The sequence below is a fragment of the Drosophila yakuba genome, chromosome X, assembly GCF_016746365.2.
Source record: "Drosophila yakuba strain Tai18E2 chromosome X, Prin_Dyak_Tai18E2_2.1, whole genome shotgun sequence".
In the NCBI taxonomy this organism is placed as follows: domain Eukaryota; kingdom Metazoa; phylum Arthropoda; class Insecta; order Diptera; family Drosophilidae; genus Drosophila; species Drosophila yakuba.
This window is the reverse complement of record NC_052526.2, coordinates 18,391,608-18,407,158: the sequence shown is the minus strand read 5'-3', so window position 1 is coordinate 18,407,158 and position 15,551 is coordinate 18,391,608. Positions and strand designations below refer to the sequence as shown.

The 15,551-nt window shown below is 46.7% G+C and overlaps 3 protein-coding genes across 11 annotated transcripts in view; 2 read left to right on the top strand and 1 right to left on the bottom strand.

Moving 5' to 3' along the window:
- The window catches only part of LOC6525919 (low-density lipoprotein receptor-related protein 2), a 144,830-nt gene extending 137,604 nt beyond the window's left edge, over nt 1-7,226 (top strand). For all 3 annotated transcript variants that reach the window (XM_039376274.2, XM_039376248.2, XM_002101703.4), the window contains exons 9-15: nt 66-277; nt 330-736; nt 797-2,301; nt 2,373-2,685; nt 2,750-4,936; nt 5,012-5,259; nt 5,329-7,226. In XM_039376274.2, the coding sequence (XP_039232208.1) occupies nt 66-277; nt 330-736; nt 797-2,301; nt 2,373-2,685; nt 2,750-4,936; nt 5,012-5,259; nt 5,329-5,549 (5,093 nt within the window). In that variant the 3' untranslated portion in view covers nt 5,550-7,226. The remainder of the gene's footprint in view (nt 1-65; nt 278-329; nt 737-796; nt 2,302-2,372; nt 2,686-2,749; nt 4,937-5,011; nt 5,260-5,328) is intronic.
- Nucleotides 6,951-9,246, bottom strand: LOC6525918 (B-cell CLL/lymphoma 7 protein family member A). The gene is made up of 2 exons (XM_002101702.4): nt 8,619-9,246; nt 6,951-8,300 (listed from the first exon to the last, which is right to left on the bottom strand). The coding sequence occupies exons 1-2, from the start codon at nt 8,962-8,964 to the stop codon at nt 8,182-8,184; spliced, it is 465 nt and encodes a 154-aa protein (XP_002101738.1). The 5' UTR covers nt 8,965-9,246; the 3' UTR covers nt 6,951-8,181.
- A 1,438-nt stretch (nt 9,247-10,684) lies between these two features.
- The window catches only part of LOC6525917 (palmitoyltransferase app), a 28,169-nt gene continuing 23,302 nt past the window's right edge, over nt 10,685-15,551 (top strand). For all 7 annotated transcript variants that reach the window (XM_039376403.2, XM_039376347.2, XM_039376380.2 and 4 more), the window contains exon 1: nt 10,685-11,386. In XM_039376403.2, coding sequence (XP_039232337.1) covers nt 11,295-11,386 — 92 coding nt within the window. In that variant the 5' untranslated portion in view covers nt 10,685-11,294. The remainder of the gene's footprint in view (nt 11,387-15,551) is intronic.

Below are 15,551 nucleotides of genomic sequence, written 5' to 3'. Positions count from 1 at the left end.
ATAACCAATCCATAAACCATAACCAATCCAAAAAACAAATCTAACATATCAATTGACTTTCTCAGATGACCGTAAATGTGATGAGGAAACGGAGTTCACCTGTGTGGAGAACAAGTCCTGGCAGCGTGCCCAGTGCATTCCCAAGAAGTGGATCTGCGATGGTGATCCGGATTGCGTGGATGGCGCCGATGAGAATACCACTCTGCACAACTGTGCCACCCAGCAGCCGTGTGGCGAGGACATGTTCACCTGCGGCAATGGACGTTGCATCAACAAGGTAAGCCAAAAACACCTGAATCCATCAATAAATATTAATAAATATGTTGCAGGGATGGATCTGCGACCATGACAACGATTGCGGCGATGGCACCGATGAGGGCAAGTTCTGCAACTCCAAGTACAAGACCTGTTCGGCGCAGGAGTTCACCTGCCAGAACTTCAAGTGCATCCGCAATCAGTCCAGGTGCGATGGCGAGGACGACTGCGGTGATCACTCGGACGAGGTGGGCTGCACCAAGGAGAACATCACCTGTCCGCAGGGTCAGTTCGCCTGCACGAATGGCCAGTGCATCGACTACAGTCTGGTGTGCAACAAGTATCCCGATTGTGCCGACGAATCCGACGAACCCGCCCACTGCAACGTGAACGAGTGCGCCAAGGTGGAGATCAACCAGTGTGGCCACAAGTGCGTGGACACGCTGACGGGCTACTACTGCGACTGCAACGAGGGCTACAAGTGAGATTTCATTTCGATGGTATTTTGATATACATATGACATACTTGATGTATTCCACAGACTTCTGGCCGATGGCAAAGCCTGTGCGGATGTGGACGAGTGCCTGGAGCAGCCGGGAGCCTGTTCCCAGCACTGCTCCAATACGCCGGGTGGATTCTACTGCAAGTGCGACGAGACCTACTACGAAAGGCAGAACGATGAGCACACGTGCAAGCGCAAGGACAAGATCCCGCCGTGGCTGATCTTCACCAACAAGTACTACGTGCGCAATATGTCGGTGGATGGCCATCAGTACAATCTTATGCACCAGGATCTGATGAATGTGGTGGCCCTTGACTTTGATATACGCGAGGAGTACATGTACTTCTGCGATGTCACCGCCAAGACGATCTTCAGGGCGAAGTACGGCGAGGCGGATGATGAGATGCCGCCGGAGAGAGAGGCTGTCATCAGGCACGATTCCCATGGCCTGGAGGGCATCGCCATCGATTGGGTGGGTCGCAAACTGTACTGGCTGGACAGGCACTCCAAGAATCTGGATGTCTCCGAATTGGATGGAACCAAGCGCAAGACCCTGCGAAGTGGAGTTGTCGATCCGCGCGCCATTGTCGTGCATCCTGGCATCGGTTATCTGTACTTCACCTCCTGGCATCTGCAGGCCTACATTGCCAAAATGGGCATGGATGGCTCGAACTTCTCGAGAATCCTGAACTGGAACGATGGCATCGCCTGGCCGAATGCCCTCTCCATTGACTACTTCACCGATCGCATTTACTGGGCCGACGCCCATTTGGACTACATTGCATATGCTGACTTGGAGGGCAGACATCGCCATACGGTGCTCTCCGGTAGCAAGGTGCCTCATGTGTTCGCACTGAGCCTCTTCGACGACTACATCTACTGGAGCGACTGGAACCTGAAGGCGATCGTGAGGGCCAACAAGTTCCATGGCGCCAACTATACGGTGCTGCGGAATACCACCCATCGTCCCTACGACCTACACATCAATCATCCGCTGCGACAGCTGCCGTACACCAATCCTTGTGGCACCAACAATGGTGGTTGCTCACATCTCTGCCTAATTGCACCGCCGCCGGAGTCCACCTATCTGAACATCGAGGGATACATCGAGGAGGGTGCGCCGATCTTCAAGTGCGCCTGTCCCAATCAATTCTATTTGGCCAGGGACATGAAGACGTGCGTGGCCAACTGCACGGCCGGGCAGCATTTGTGTGGCGGACGGGATGAGAAGTGCATACCCTGGTTCTGGAAGTGCGATGGCGAGAAGGACTGCAAGGATGGCTCCGATGAGCCGGCGACCTGTGCACCACGACACTGTCGCGCCGGCACGTTCCAGTGCAAGAACACCAACTGCACACCATCGGCGACCATTTGCGATGGTGTGGATGACTGCGGCGATCGCAGCGATGAGCAAAACTGCGATCTACCCTGTCCACTGTCCGATTTCAAGTGCAAGTCCAGCGGCAGATGCATCCTGGATAGCTGGCGCTGCGACGGAGATGCCGACTGCAAGGATGGCAGCGATGAGGATCCAGCTGTGTGCTGTACGTATCAATTGTAACCCTAATTTAATATCTAGATGTTATTTTTAACGGTGTATACTTGCATTTTTCAGTCAAACGCACCTGTGACCCGAAAACCGAGTTCTCCTGCAAGAATGGCCGCTGCATTCCGCAGCTGTGGATGTGCGATTTCGACAATGATTGCGGCGACGACTCCGATGAACCGGCGTACATGTGCCGCCAGAGGAACTGCACCACCGGCTGGCAGCGGTGTCCTGGCCAGTCCAACTACCGCTGCATTCCGAAGTGGCTGTTCTGCGATGGCAAGGACGATTGTCGCGACAACAGCGATGAGCTGCCCGAGAACTGTCCCAAGTGCAATCCGGAAACGGACTTCAAGTGCGGCAACAACCGATGCATACCCAAGTGAGTAACCCAATTGATCCATGCAGCCGCAGCCCAATGCCAGATGCTAATCTAATCTTTCCAGGCAATGGATGTGCGACTTCGCGGACGATTGTGGCGATGCCAGTGACGAGAATGAGGCGGTGTGCAAGGGTCGCTACCGGGAGTGCTCCGAGTCGGAGTTCCGCTGCGGCAATGGCAAGTGCATCTCATCCCGCTGGCAGTGTGACCACGAGGACGACTGCGGTGACAACTCCGATGAGATGCACTGCGAGGGCTACCAGTGCAAGAATGGCACCTTCCAGTGCGCTTCCGGTCACTGCATTGCCTCCTACTTCCGGTGCGATGGCGATCGCGACTGCCGCGACATGTCCGATGAGGTGGGCTGCCCGCCCAGATTCCCCGGCGGACGCTATTGTCCGGAATCGCGTTTCCAGTGCAACAACAACCTGTGCGTCTCGCTGTCCGACCTGTGCGACGGCACCGACGACTGCGGCGATGGCAGTGATGAGGATCCCAGCGTTTGCAGTGACTTCAACTGCGACACCCTGCGGCGATTCCAGTGCTCCAATCACCGCTGCGTGGCCCGCTATCAGATCTGCGATGGTGTGGACAACTGCGGCGATGGCAGCGATGAGAACAACATGACCCTCTGTGCCAGCAAACAGAAACCCTGCGACCTCTACACCCAATACCAGTGTGCCAACAAGCACTGCATCGAACGCTCCCAGGTGTGTGATTTCTCCGACGATTGCGGCGATGCCAGTGATGAGCTGGGTTGCCACCACACGAGCAGCTGCTCCGAAGCGAATCGCGGCGGATGCCAGCACCATTGCCACAATCTCACCGATGGCGGTTACATCTGCACCTGCTATCCCGGCTACATCATAGCCGTCGACAACAAGAAGAAGTGCGCCGATGTGGACGAATGCCTGACGCGACAGCACACATGCTCCCACCAGTGTCACAATCTGAATGGCACCTACTCGTGCAGTTGCCGCGAGGGATTCCATCTGACGGACGGCGCCAGTGGCGTGTGCCGAGCGGAGAAGGAGGATGTCATCCTTGTGTTTGCCAATGGCCAGGAGATCAGAGGTCTGGATCTGCAGAAGCGCGAGGAGTTCGATGTGATAGCGGCGGAGAAGAGGATCGAGGCACTGGACTACGATGCGCAGCAACAGATCATCTTCTGGGCGGATAGCTACGACAAGACCATCAAGCGTTCCTACATGGTCAATGCCATCGATGGCAGGGCCAAGATCGGTTTCGCCCAGGATCTGAACATGAAGGGCGGCTCGAAGCCCACGGCTGTGGCTGTCGACTGGCTGGCCTCGAATCTCTACTGGACCGAAATGGACAGGACGGGCTCCAAGCCGCGTGGACGTGTCATGGTTGCCAAGACCGATGGTCGCTATCGTCGCTCTATCGTGAACGCTGGACTGGAGGTACCCACCTCGATTGCTGTGAATCCGCAGCTGGGTAGAATATACTGGTCGGATGCGGGATCAGCGCCCAAGATCGAGGTATCCTGGATGGATGGCTCCAAGCGGCGTCCCCTGATCACCGAGCAGATACGACATCCCGCCGGCCTGACCATCGATTACTCGCAGGATCATATCATATACTGGGTGGACACCAAGCTGAATGCCATCGAATCGATGAGAGCCGACGGCTCACGTCGAAAGGCGATTGTGAGGGGCGACCAACTGAGGCATCCGGTGTCCCTCGATCTCTTCGAGTCGAACATGTTCTGGATGACCCGGGATACGGGTGAGCTGGTGCGCCAGGATAAGTTCGGGCGCGGAGTGCAGGTGGTGCTGCATCGCAATCTTGTCAATCCGTCCGGCCTGAAGGTGTACCACGACAAGCGGTACAACACCTCGCTGCCCAATCCGTGCGAGAACTCCACCTGCTCCCACCTCTGCCTGCTGGTGCCGGGCGGCCATAGCTGTGCCTGCCCAGACGCCTCCGGACCGCCGCCCTCGCACCGCAGCACCGCCGAGGTCATCTGCAATGCTGCCGCCGAGCATCCGCGTCCGGCTCCGCGTATCTGCCCGTGCCAGCATGGTGGACTCTGCAAGGAGGACGCCCAGGGTGAGCTGGTGTGCGAGTGCCTCGCCGAGTTCCGTGGCGAGCACTGCGAGACGAGCACCACGGGTGCCTTTGGCCATGGTGGCGCCAATGTCACCGCCGTCGTGGTGCCCATCATGGTCATTCTGCTGGTGATGATGGCCGCCGCCGGCGCCTGGTACGTCATCCGCAAGCGACCATTGTAAGTACCTAAGGAACTCCTGAATATCATCATTCTGATATACTAATTACAAAATTTTCTTTCGCACATTTGCAGTGGCAAACTGGCTCGCATGCCGGCGATGACCTCGTCGCAGAGCGTTACCTTCCGCCACGGATCGAATGTGGAGTTCAACGAGAGCGGCTTCCCAGGTGCCTCTGCGCCGGGAGCTGGCGATGTGGCGCCCATCGAGGGCTACAACCTGCAGACGGTGAACGCGAACAAGGCGCGCGACTTTGCCAATCCGATGTACGATGCCGTGCAATCGGGCACCACCGCCGATCCGGGCATGGGCAACGGTTCGGGTGAGTCATTGCCTAACCGAGCACCAGCACGGATAGTAGCTAATCCAGATATCGCTTTCTCGCCAACAGGCATCTATGATGTGCCCGGCGAGCCGTCGGCCAAGGGCAAGTCCATGGGTCACCATGCGGGCGGCTCGTTCACGGAGCCCGCCTCGGCGATCATCGCGCCCAGCAGCATTACGCACAAGGCGTCGCCGCAGCTGCAGCTGCGCACCAGGGAGCTGGATCCTTCGGCGGACACCGGCAAGGATACGCAGTTCCTGGTGGAGGAGGATAAGTCCGAGTGCTGATATCAAGCCCGTCAATCGGCTGTCGTTGCGGCGGCAGTTGCGATGGCCACTTGCCGCCAGCAGCGCCGGCAGCAGCAGCAACAGCAGCAGCAGCAACATCCCGAGAACAGCTATCCGCTGCAGACATAACACATACTGGTCAAGCAGAGGGGGGAGCAACATCAAAAGCAGCCGCAACATCACTTGCAGCTGCCACATCAGCAGCAGCAGCAGCAGCAACATCAGCAGCAGGGACAGGGACGCTCTAGTAGTAAACATCACAAATCCTGGCAGGTAGCCACCGCTGGCAAGGTCACCACCAAGGTCTAGCCGTGACCCCAACAGAAACCACACACCACCCACAGAGAGGAGCAACACGACATGGAGAAGAAGATGGAGGAGTAGTAGGAGGATTAGGAGGAGGAGCAGGTCCTTTGGGGCTGGGGACGCCAATAAGCAAACATATCCAAAAATTGATAAACATATGCCACCCCCCACAAGAGAAACCAACTAAAAACAAAAACTGTTGCAATTATTATTAAATAATTACTAAAAAAAACAAAACTATAAATGTACACAAAAAAAAAACACTAAGAGAGCAAACACAGCAACTTTTGTAAAGCCAATTTTTGTAGCCCACTGTATTTTTTTTTTTATTTTGTGCGAAACTAATGTTTTTTTTGCTAATCGAGATACTTTTGCGCAAACAGGTGGATTGTAAAAAGCAAGCAAAAAGCAAAAACGATAAATGGCAAGAAGTATATTTTTTTGAAAGCTAAATGACAATATTAACTATATATGTATGTAAATCGGAAAACAAAATATCTATATGTATACACAAGGCAATTAGGGGACGATTCCCAGCTAGGATTTCTATATATTTTTCTAAAAAATAACAAACAAAAAAAAGCGAGCTAAAAAATATACAACAATTTATATATATATATATAAATATATATATATATGTATATATATGTATGTATGTGTGAAACTAAATGTATCGAGCGAAAGAGCTAACACTTTTGTGCTAAATCCAGGATAGAAAACATGCATTCCCCATTCCCCAACACACATATGTATATCTATTAATTATAATTATAATTATAATTTAATTATTTATTCAAACACACACAGACAGGACGCAGGAAAGTGCTAATAATCCAGACTACCAGGGGCTTTTCCAGATTTCCAATTCGCAATACATTCCAAAAACAAAAGAGATACGTGCAATCCCCTCCCCCTCCCCCGCCCACACTGTGCAACAAAGAAAAGCGAAGCTTTTCCTTTATTTTCCACCTTTTTTTCTGCTTCTCGCGCAATCCAATCTGCTTTTCTATTTTTTTTCTCTATTTTCGTTTTGTGTGTGCAGTTGAAACTTGTCGCGCGTGTTTTTTACACACCATATATAAATATATAAATATATTTTATTTTTTAATTATATCATCGATTTATGAATTGTATTATGATTTATGATTTATCTTTCTCTTCGAAAGTCGTAATGTGTGTGCATTTTTTTTTCATTTTCGTTCTCTGTGCAAAATCTGTGCTTCCCTTCATTTAAGCGTGTTTTTAGCATAAATTTTAGTGAAAGATGAGAGAAACTAAAGCTGTATACGCCAATCGGGCCATATACAACGCTATATGTGAAGTTAATTGTATATTTAATGTCAAGCTACATACATAATGGATAACGAAAAAGAAAAACCAGAACATAATAAGAGTAAAACTACGAATGAAATGAAAAACTATTTGTTGAAAGAATAAACCTTTTTTTTATTATTATACATACGGGGGGAAAATTGTAAGATGATGAAAACTAAAACATTCAATAAAGAAAAATCATAAAAAATGTAAAACATTCAGCGAACATATTTTTCGCGCCCTGCTGGCAGTTAAAGTTAATGTCACATTTTAATTGGTAAGTGTAGCATAAAGAGGTTTACTGGTTGGGTTTTCAATTTCTCTTAATCTTTGTGCATCTATCAAGGGTTCATATTCGTTTTCAGTTTGACTTTCCTATGTTCAATTCATTCACAAACTAGAAGCTACCAATATTCGCTTTTAAACGCTTCGATTTAAAGTCTGTTGCATTCACTGAATGCGTAGGAAAACGTTTACAAGCGAAATGGTATAAATCTACTGATGGACGAGTATACATCAATCGTTTTCGAGTCAGTTTTATGGGGAACAAAAAATGTGGCCTTATGTTAGTACGATAATTTATTTGCTATTTGTTGTCAAAACGTTAAGAAATTGAAAGTCAAAAAACTTTACACGATTTACAACATTCAGACTGGCTGTTTGTTATCTTAAAGCAGCTATTACAAAATTATATATCCATTCTAGGTTCGTACTCAAATCGATTCGCATTCTCTTCTAATAAATAAATTGTTACATTTGAGCTTAATGCTATGGACCTATCGACCATCAGCTACTCCCGCTTTGATGATGAATAAATGAGGCTTGCGGCGGGAACACCTGACAGCCATAAACTGCTAGTGTAGGAGAATTGCTTAAGTCTTGGGCTGAGGCAGATACTCTCGTCGTCATCATGCACAATCCATCTCTGGTGCTGTCGGTGCTAACCTAACTTAATTAGGGCTCTTAGTTAGTTGCTGCTGCTGCTGTAGACGCTGTGGCTGCGAATGTTTGGCTAGTCGCTCGTCTTTAATCGCTTGACGGGTCCATCGCTGCCCTGCGAGTTCGAATCCTCGGAGAAGGGCATACTCGAAACGAAGTCGGCGCCCTGGCTGTCGGACACGACGGAGAAACCTGTGTGTAGATAAGGATCGCATGAATAAGACAGAGTAAACATGTTTTTTTAATGGATAAATTCAGCTGAGCATAGGTATAAACAAATCTAAACAATATCGTTGATGTGAACGTGTCTTGCAGCTCCGCAATTATATGAGACAGAAGGCACTCCTAAAGGTCCTACCACCTATATACTATATCCTCAGACTTTTTGACGCCCAAAGCAAAGTGCTTGGCAGAGCAGAAAGGAATGTTTAAATTCTGACATAGAAACCCTACTTCTACTAATAGTTTTTATAGAACCAGCACAGAGCGAACAAAATTGTATATCCTTACAGGTGTTGGAGTCCTCGGCGGTGAGTCCCTGATAGCTGGGCGTGATTTGCGGTGGCGTGGGCGTGCCCTTCTGAGAGTTCTCCTTATCGCTCTTGCTGCCGCCGACGGGCGTCGCACCCGAGCCGGTTGGTGGTCGCCGGACAGCTGCCGATCCCGGCGAGGTCTCCAGCTTGGCCTTCTTCTCGCTGGCGGAGGCGATGGGCACCCATTTGTAGATCTTCATGGTGGTGTCGCTGATGGTCACCCACTTCTTCTCCCAGTGGCGCACCTTGTCCACCGCCTGCATCACCCGCTTGATGTCATCCTTCGCCCGGCTGCGTGTCTCCGCCCGCACGCTGCGCGACATGTCTGTGGCTAAATGGCACCTGGTCTGGTCTGGCTTTTCCTGCTTTCCTCGCTTTTCCTCAGTCGGCGTCTCGCGAAAAGCCGCTATGTGTTTTCTTCGACTTCTGCTTGTTTTAGAATGGAGCTCCTGTCTTCTGGCTGTCAAGTGGAGTTGTGTGTCGTGATTTCTGTGGGGCTGCACCAGTTGACCAGTGGATAGTTCAGTTTTTTTTTGGCAATTCGCAAATATATTTTTTAATACAAAAAAAATAAACAATCGATTGCAGGCGTGATTTTCAACTGAGGTTATCGAATGTTTGAGGTGTATCGACGGTCTGCAGTGTGACCATTGGCTACATATATGGCCCAAAATGCGCCAGTTTATAAAATCGCTTGTAATTTGTAAATGTAATGATTGTTCTCTGAGCTGCATAATTTTTAAGCAATTCAAAGTTAAGGATAGTTTTACCCTTCTTACAAACGCGTTTGTATTTTAATTACCGCATCCGTTAAGTTTTTTTTTTCTGGCAACGCCAATATTGCTATGTGGTATAATCTAGTATATTTTCGATTACCAACGTGTAAGCGATGGGGGAAGCATCGATATTCAATACATATCGAGATGCCGATATTAAGTAATCGACGTATCGATATTCCGATGCTGCAATGCCCCATCGATGGCTCGATGTTTTTTCGATGTTTTTCCACCGACCGACGAAATTATGCGTACGCTCCGCTTATTTTTTTATTTATTTTTTCGTAATCCGAACCGAACGCTCGCCGCCCATTAGAATGGAATGAAAAATCGCACAAAGCCGGGAAAAGTGAAGTTATTTTCGCGAATTAATACTCGCAGTGCGTGCGAGCGAGAGCGATAATTAAGATGAAATTGCAGGCGACGCCGAAATAAAAAACAAAAAAAAAACGTTGCAGCAACAACGTGCGTGTGCGAATGTATGTGTGTGCGTGCAAGTGTGTGTTGGTATATGTGAAGAGCAAGGAGGGCGAGTGAGAGGGTGATAGGAGACCGAGGAAGAGAAGAAGAAGCAGCGGTGGAAAAGAGAACGAAAAAAAAGTGGGGAAAGACGAAAAAGGCAAAACGACAAACGCACACGATATTGAAAATTGTACGGAAATCAGGAGAAAGCCAACGATCTTCTTTTTTTTCTTGAATTTTCCCACTGGATTATTGATATCAGAAATGTGTGCGTAAGCTAACACCGACACTAACACTAATAAAATACTAATGCAGACGCAAGACAAGAATCGCTCCCTCGCCCGAAAGAGGAAAAGGGAGAGAGAGAGAAACGCAAACAAATTGGAATAAATTATAGAAATTTAAAATAAAGTAAACAACTCAAATGGCAGGAATTTAAACTAAAGTAAACAAGGGAAACGGGCGATATAAATAATTTGAGTATTTCGTAATTCAAGTTTAAGGAATTTATGTTTGTGTGCTTTTATTTCGTTCTATGTTGTCATTTGATAAGTTAAACGTTCACTGTAATTTTATTTAAGTGCGAAGCAATATGATATACATGACTTCATATTTCATTTAATTTTAGAAGTTTTGGGATTCAAAAATAAACAAAATACAATTTGATAGCGAATGTATGAAATGTGAGTGTAGCGTGTCATTTAAATGTGGTTTTTTTTTCAAGTGAAAGTAAAGTGAACATTTTTCTTAAGTGTACCTAATCCGATTCATTTACAAATTTCTTTTTACAATTTCCCTAAAACAGCAGCCGCTTCAAAAGCCAGAACTTTGAAAAGTCGAAGCTGAATTTTCCCCGATTTTTCCCGATTTTCCGTTTCCCGCGAATCTGAAAGCCGCGCTGCCGGCGTCGCTGCCTCTGACGCCGTCGACGTCGTCGATCCCGTTTCACGCGTCGCCGCTTCGTCTCGCCGTCTCGCTTGTTTCCCGCCCCCTCTCTCTCTGCCCCTCGTCCCCCGCCAACCCCCTCTTACCAAAAGGCCCCTTAAAACAACATAAAAAAAAAAGAAACAAAATAAAACAACACAGAGAGAGAGAGCGAGTGAGATAGATAGAGAGAAAGCCAAGCCAAGAAACGTCATCAAGCGACAACAACAAATACAACAACATCAACGTCAACCACAACAACTGCAATTGCAACCAAACGGCAAACTCATCAGCGGCAGCAACCACAACAAAAACAACAAAACGCATTTCATTGCCAAGAAAAAAAGAAAACGGTCAACGACATTGCAACAACAATAACAACAAGAGCAGCAACATTGGCCAGCAACAACAACACATCAGCAATACAGAGAGACTGCAACATCAACAACAAAAACAGCAACAACTGAAACAACAAATAGGAAAATAGGAAAATGCCCAAATGCGATGTGAAAACGCGCTACATTCCTGCGACTTTCGCCTGGATTGTGCTGCTTCTGACCACATTTCTCTTCTTCTTCTATCCGTAAGTACACTTCATTACCCCAACCAAATGATATAATACTATTAGTTAATATTATAATCTTGAATGGCAAAGCAACATTCAACAGTTTCATCCAAATGATAATACTACATATCCTTAAAAAGGGCAAATACCCTTGAGTTTCGAGAAAATGTGGCGCTCAGTGAAAGCATTTCCATTGTCACAAAAGTAGAGCAATCTGCGATCTGCAAGTGGTACTATACCACTAAATATATGGTAGTTGGCGCTGGCTTCGCGAGAAGTCCATGAATATTGAATGTGCCTAAGGCGATATTTACTGTAGCCACACACGCGCACTTTCCCCCCCTCCCGCGGGGAGCAACGCAGTACAAGACGACCCTTCGGCCTTCGTCTGCCAGCCAGTTTTCCACCCGCCACCCACCACCCATCTTGGCCCCACCCACTTTGTTTTCTTTGTAGTTTGCAGTTTTGTTGCTGGCACTTTATTTATTTTGCTCGCATTTTCGTGGATTATAACGACGGGCCGTAATGCATTATTATATGTGGGACAGCAGCTCGTTGTTATCCAGTCTGGCCCCATTTTTCCATTTTCCCACTTTACCACCCCCCGCCACCCCAATTTTCCTTGTCTTAGTCATCTCTCAGTCGCCATTTTACCGCCCCAACTCCCCACCGCTGGCATTCCGCCCCCCTTTTTGCCACTCAATTTGCAGTTGGCTCTGTGCGGTTTTAAAAAGAATTTCAGTTTTCCGAATGCCGGGGGGAAAATGGATCAAAAAACAGACTGACAGATTTTCCATCTATGCAATGAATAGGTTTTGATAATTAAATGAAAACCTGAAAAATAAGCAAAAAACTAATATATGTAGGTTTAATATATTGAATTCATATTGAAGTTTTAGCCTGGAGCCATCTAGAATCATTTGCATGGAAAACCTACCAACTTAAACGGAAAGTGAGCTCATTAAACTTTTCAAAGAAAGCACATAAGATTGGCTCTTTTTGTAACTAATTTGCGGCTTTATCTGAGCACATTCTAAATTATTCAACGCTTCAAAATTGAGTTATTTCGCAGACAGCCACATCGTGATACTTCCGCATGGTGTAAACACTTAAGCTTGTCTCTTTTTTTTCTCTCATTTTTTTTTCATTTTTTTTCCTTTTTTTTTGGAGGCGACGAGAAGGCCAAGGGAGCAACAAATTTGCATAGCATGTGCACAATTAGCACATGAAACGAAACCAAAATAGCAATTAAGCAGTCCGTTTGAGAGCCCCGAATGCCGAATGCCTCCCCAGTGTCGACAGCTTGTTCCCCGTTTGGGCACACAGCTTTCCAAAGGTTTTCCCTAGTTTTCCCTCTTGCTTTTCCTAATGACGAACTCTCGTGGTCAATTGCAGTTGCAATTGCAGTGCTTGGCATTTTCCCGTTTTCCATCAAATGGAAACCGTTTTTCAAACATCACCTGAGGACCGTTTGGTTCTTCTTCATCGTCACCTACTTTGTTTTTAGGTCCTTCCCTCTTTTTCAGCACACTGAGAGAAATTGCTTTGTTTACTCATTATACAGAAGAACTTGGTTTTCGGTGGGCATATGGCTGCTTTTCAAAAATTTATGCTTAATTTAATGAGACATTAAATATTAATACATCATTCTGTTATGATTGCGTAGATGGTATCGTTTTGTTTCTGTGCACTTTTCCGCCACCTTTGTTCTTGTTGCTGCCTTTTTCGGCTTTTCCTTTGTTACAGTTATCTATGCTGCTGCCACTGACTGGCTCTTTGTTTTAGCCAGCTGAGTAATTCGCAGTCACAGGAGAGCAGCGAGGAGCCACGCCCCGCTCTTCGCAGCCCGCACTTTTCCATTTTCACATTTTCACTTGACTCTTGCGGCGACACTTGAGTTCTGCACTTTGTTTGCCGCCCCTCCCCTTCTTCCCTTCTTTCCTTCTACCCCCCCACTCCCCCCTCGTCCATGGCTGCCTGCGTTGGGAATTTGTTTATTTAATTATGCCTTCCCTTTGTGCTGCTTTGTTGTTATCTGGAGTTTTGGGCACGCGGCTGGCGTATTAAATATCGCCTAGGCTCAGAAACCAGCTTAGACCAGCTTCAGTACACTGAGAGAACTGCACTGCAGGTCGATGTGGTATTGAAGAGTAAAGCAAAGCACTTCAGTAAAAATATTATTAAATGCTAAGCATATATTTGCAAACTTAAAAGAGAAGTTCTGCCACTTTTGAAGTGTAACTTCTACTCAGTTTAACTTCTTTTTCGACAGTGTACCGCTGCCATAGTTTTCAACGCTTGTTTGATTAGCCGGCGACGTCATCTGATATGGGGTGTGGTGTAGGAATTTCGGATAAGGAGGTTCGGGTCGGTTTGGCAAAAGTCCAATTACGGAATATATTTCATTATGGCCAGTTTTTCCCTTTTCGCTTCTTTTTCTATATATGTTGTATATACATAGTTTTTGCTTTTGGATTTCCCACTCAATGCCACAGGTTGCCTTTGTTACTTTTACTACAAAAAAAAAAGAACAGAAAAACTACGCTTGACAAAACAAACCGAATCGGGGAAATAAAAAAAAGAAAATTAAGTGAAACACGGCAGGGCGGAATACAAAAAAAAAAAACATAACAAGACCAAAACTGTTGCTACATGGCAACAACAAAAAGTACAAATTAAAGGGAAGCAACAACGATAAAAACTACGGCAACACAAATGCGTCACAACAACAGCTTGGACAATAGTTTTAGCCGCCCACGCAAACCCCATGGCCAGCACCACGCCCACTGCCACCCACAACCGCCCACCGCCCACATCCCACCGCCTCATTGAAATTCTAGAAGCCGCGCCACTCAGAGTGATGATTATTCCTCGCTGTTTCGCTTTTTCTGTTTGCGTTTGCATTTGCGTTTGTTATTGTTATTGTTTTTGCTATTGTTTTTGTTTTGTCGTTAAGTTTTCAAGCCCCAATGCTCCCCATATCACCCAGCCCCAATGCCACCCACCTAATCCACCCGTTTCACACACGGAACAATACGATTTCTGGCATTTTTAAAACAACACTTCCTTGTGGCAAAAATCCAGATTCATTCTGCTCCAATAAGTCAGCTATTTTCATTTCTAGAAAATCCCTTTTTAAACCAGCACTTCACCACGAATCTTTCCAATTACCCAGCAAATCTACTTATAGAATAGTTAACCATTTTAAGTGCAGAGTAATAACCATAACGAATCGAAGAAGAAGTAACTAACTTTAACTCAAACTTCACTGCTTTTAGTTGGAAGCCAGAGATTTTGCGATGCCCGAAGATAAGTGATAAAGTAGAAGCTAGATAATTATAGGAAAATGGCTGGAAAAAATGCGCGCAGCGAGGGAGGGAGGGGGAGGCGGTTGCCTGGGTTTGCCCAGGGAAAGTGACTTCAATTACACAATTTTCAAGTAATTAAATTTCCGTTTTGTTGCTCTGACAACTTTGATCAAAAGAAAATTTGCAGGTGGCGGAAAAGCGAGAAAAGCGAGAAAAGTGGGAGTGGAAAAAGGGGTTGAAAAAACGGCTGGCGAAGAGATAAACCCGGTTTAGTCTTTCGCAGAATATGTATATTTTAATCAAATATACAGTGAAGGGAGAGCAAAAAAGATGAGAAGGCTACCAAAGTAACCGCTTTCGGTCAGTAAAGTTAAGCTTCGTTGAGCGCCTAGGAAAAGCGAAGCCAGAACCAAGCCACGCCACACTCGACCCAATTAAATGTTGTTTGTAATTTGTGCTAAAAGCATTTCAAGGACTACATTTATTTATTTCTATTTTTTGCCCCAAGTTTACTTACTTGTAGAGCAGCGCTGCCCGGTCGCACACATTTTCCTCGACTTTTTCCCAGCGGTCTCCCCGGGTTTGATTTTCTTCATTCATTTTACTTATTGCTTATTACTGTCACTTACACTGAGCGACCAGCAATTTGCCACCCTAAACTAAAAGGCATAAACGCAAAGCACTTAGAGGTTACGCCTTAACTTTAGATAAAACTGAAAAATTCTACAAAAATTAATAGCATATGAATATTGGAAACGAAATGATCTCCTTTGTCTGGCAGTGTATTTGGGCCGTTTTCCCCAGTTTGCCTCTATTTTTTCACTTGAATCCACTTGAGATATTCATTTGGTGTTGCTTTTGCTTTTCCTTGTGGC

Bases quoted from the DNA above. Each gene is read 5' to 3' on its own strand.
- LOC6525918 (XM_002101702.4), bottom strand. From the start codon at position 8,964: ATGTCGCGCAGCGTGCGGGCGGAGACACGCAGCCGGGCGAAGGATGAC. The intron at 8,301-8,618 runs GTAAGGATATAC...ATCTACACACAG, and splicing joins CGCCGAGGACTCCAACACCT to GTTTCTCCGTCGTGTCCGAC.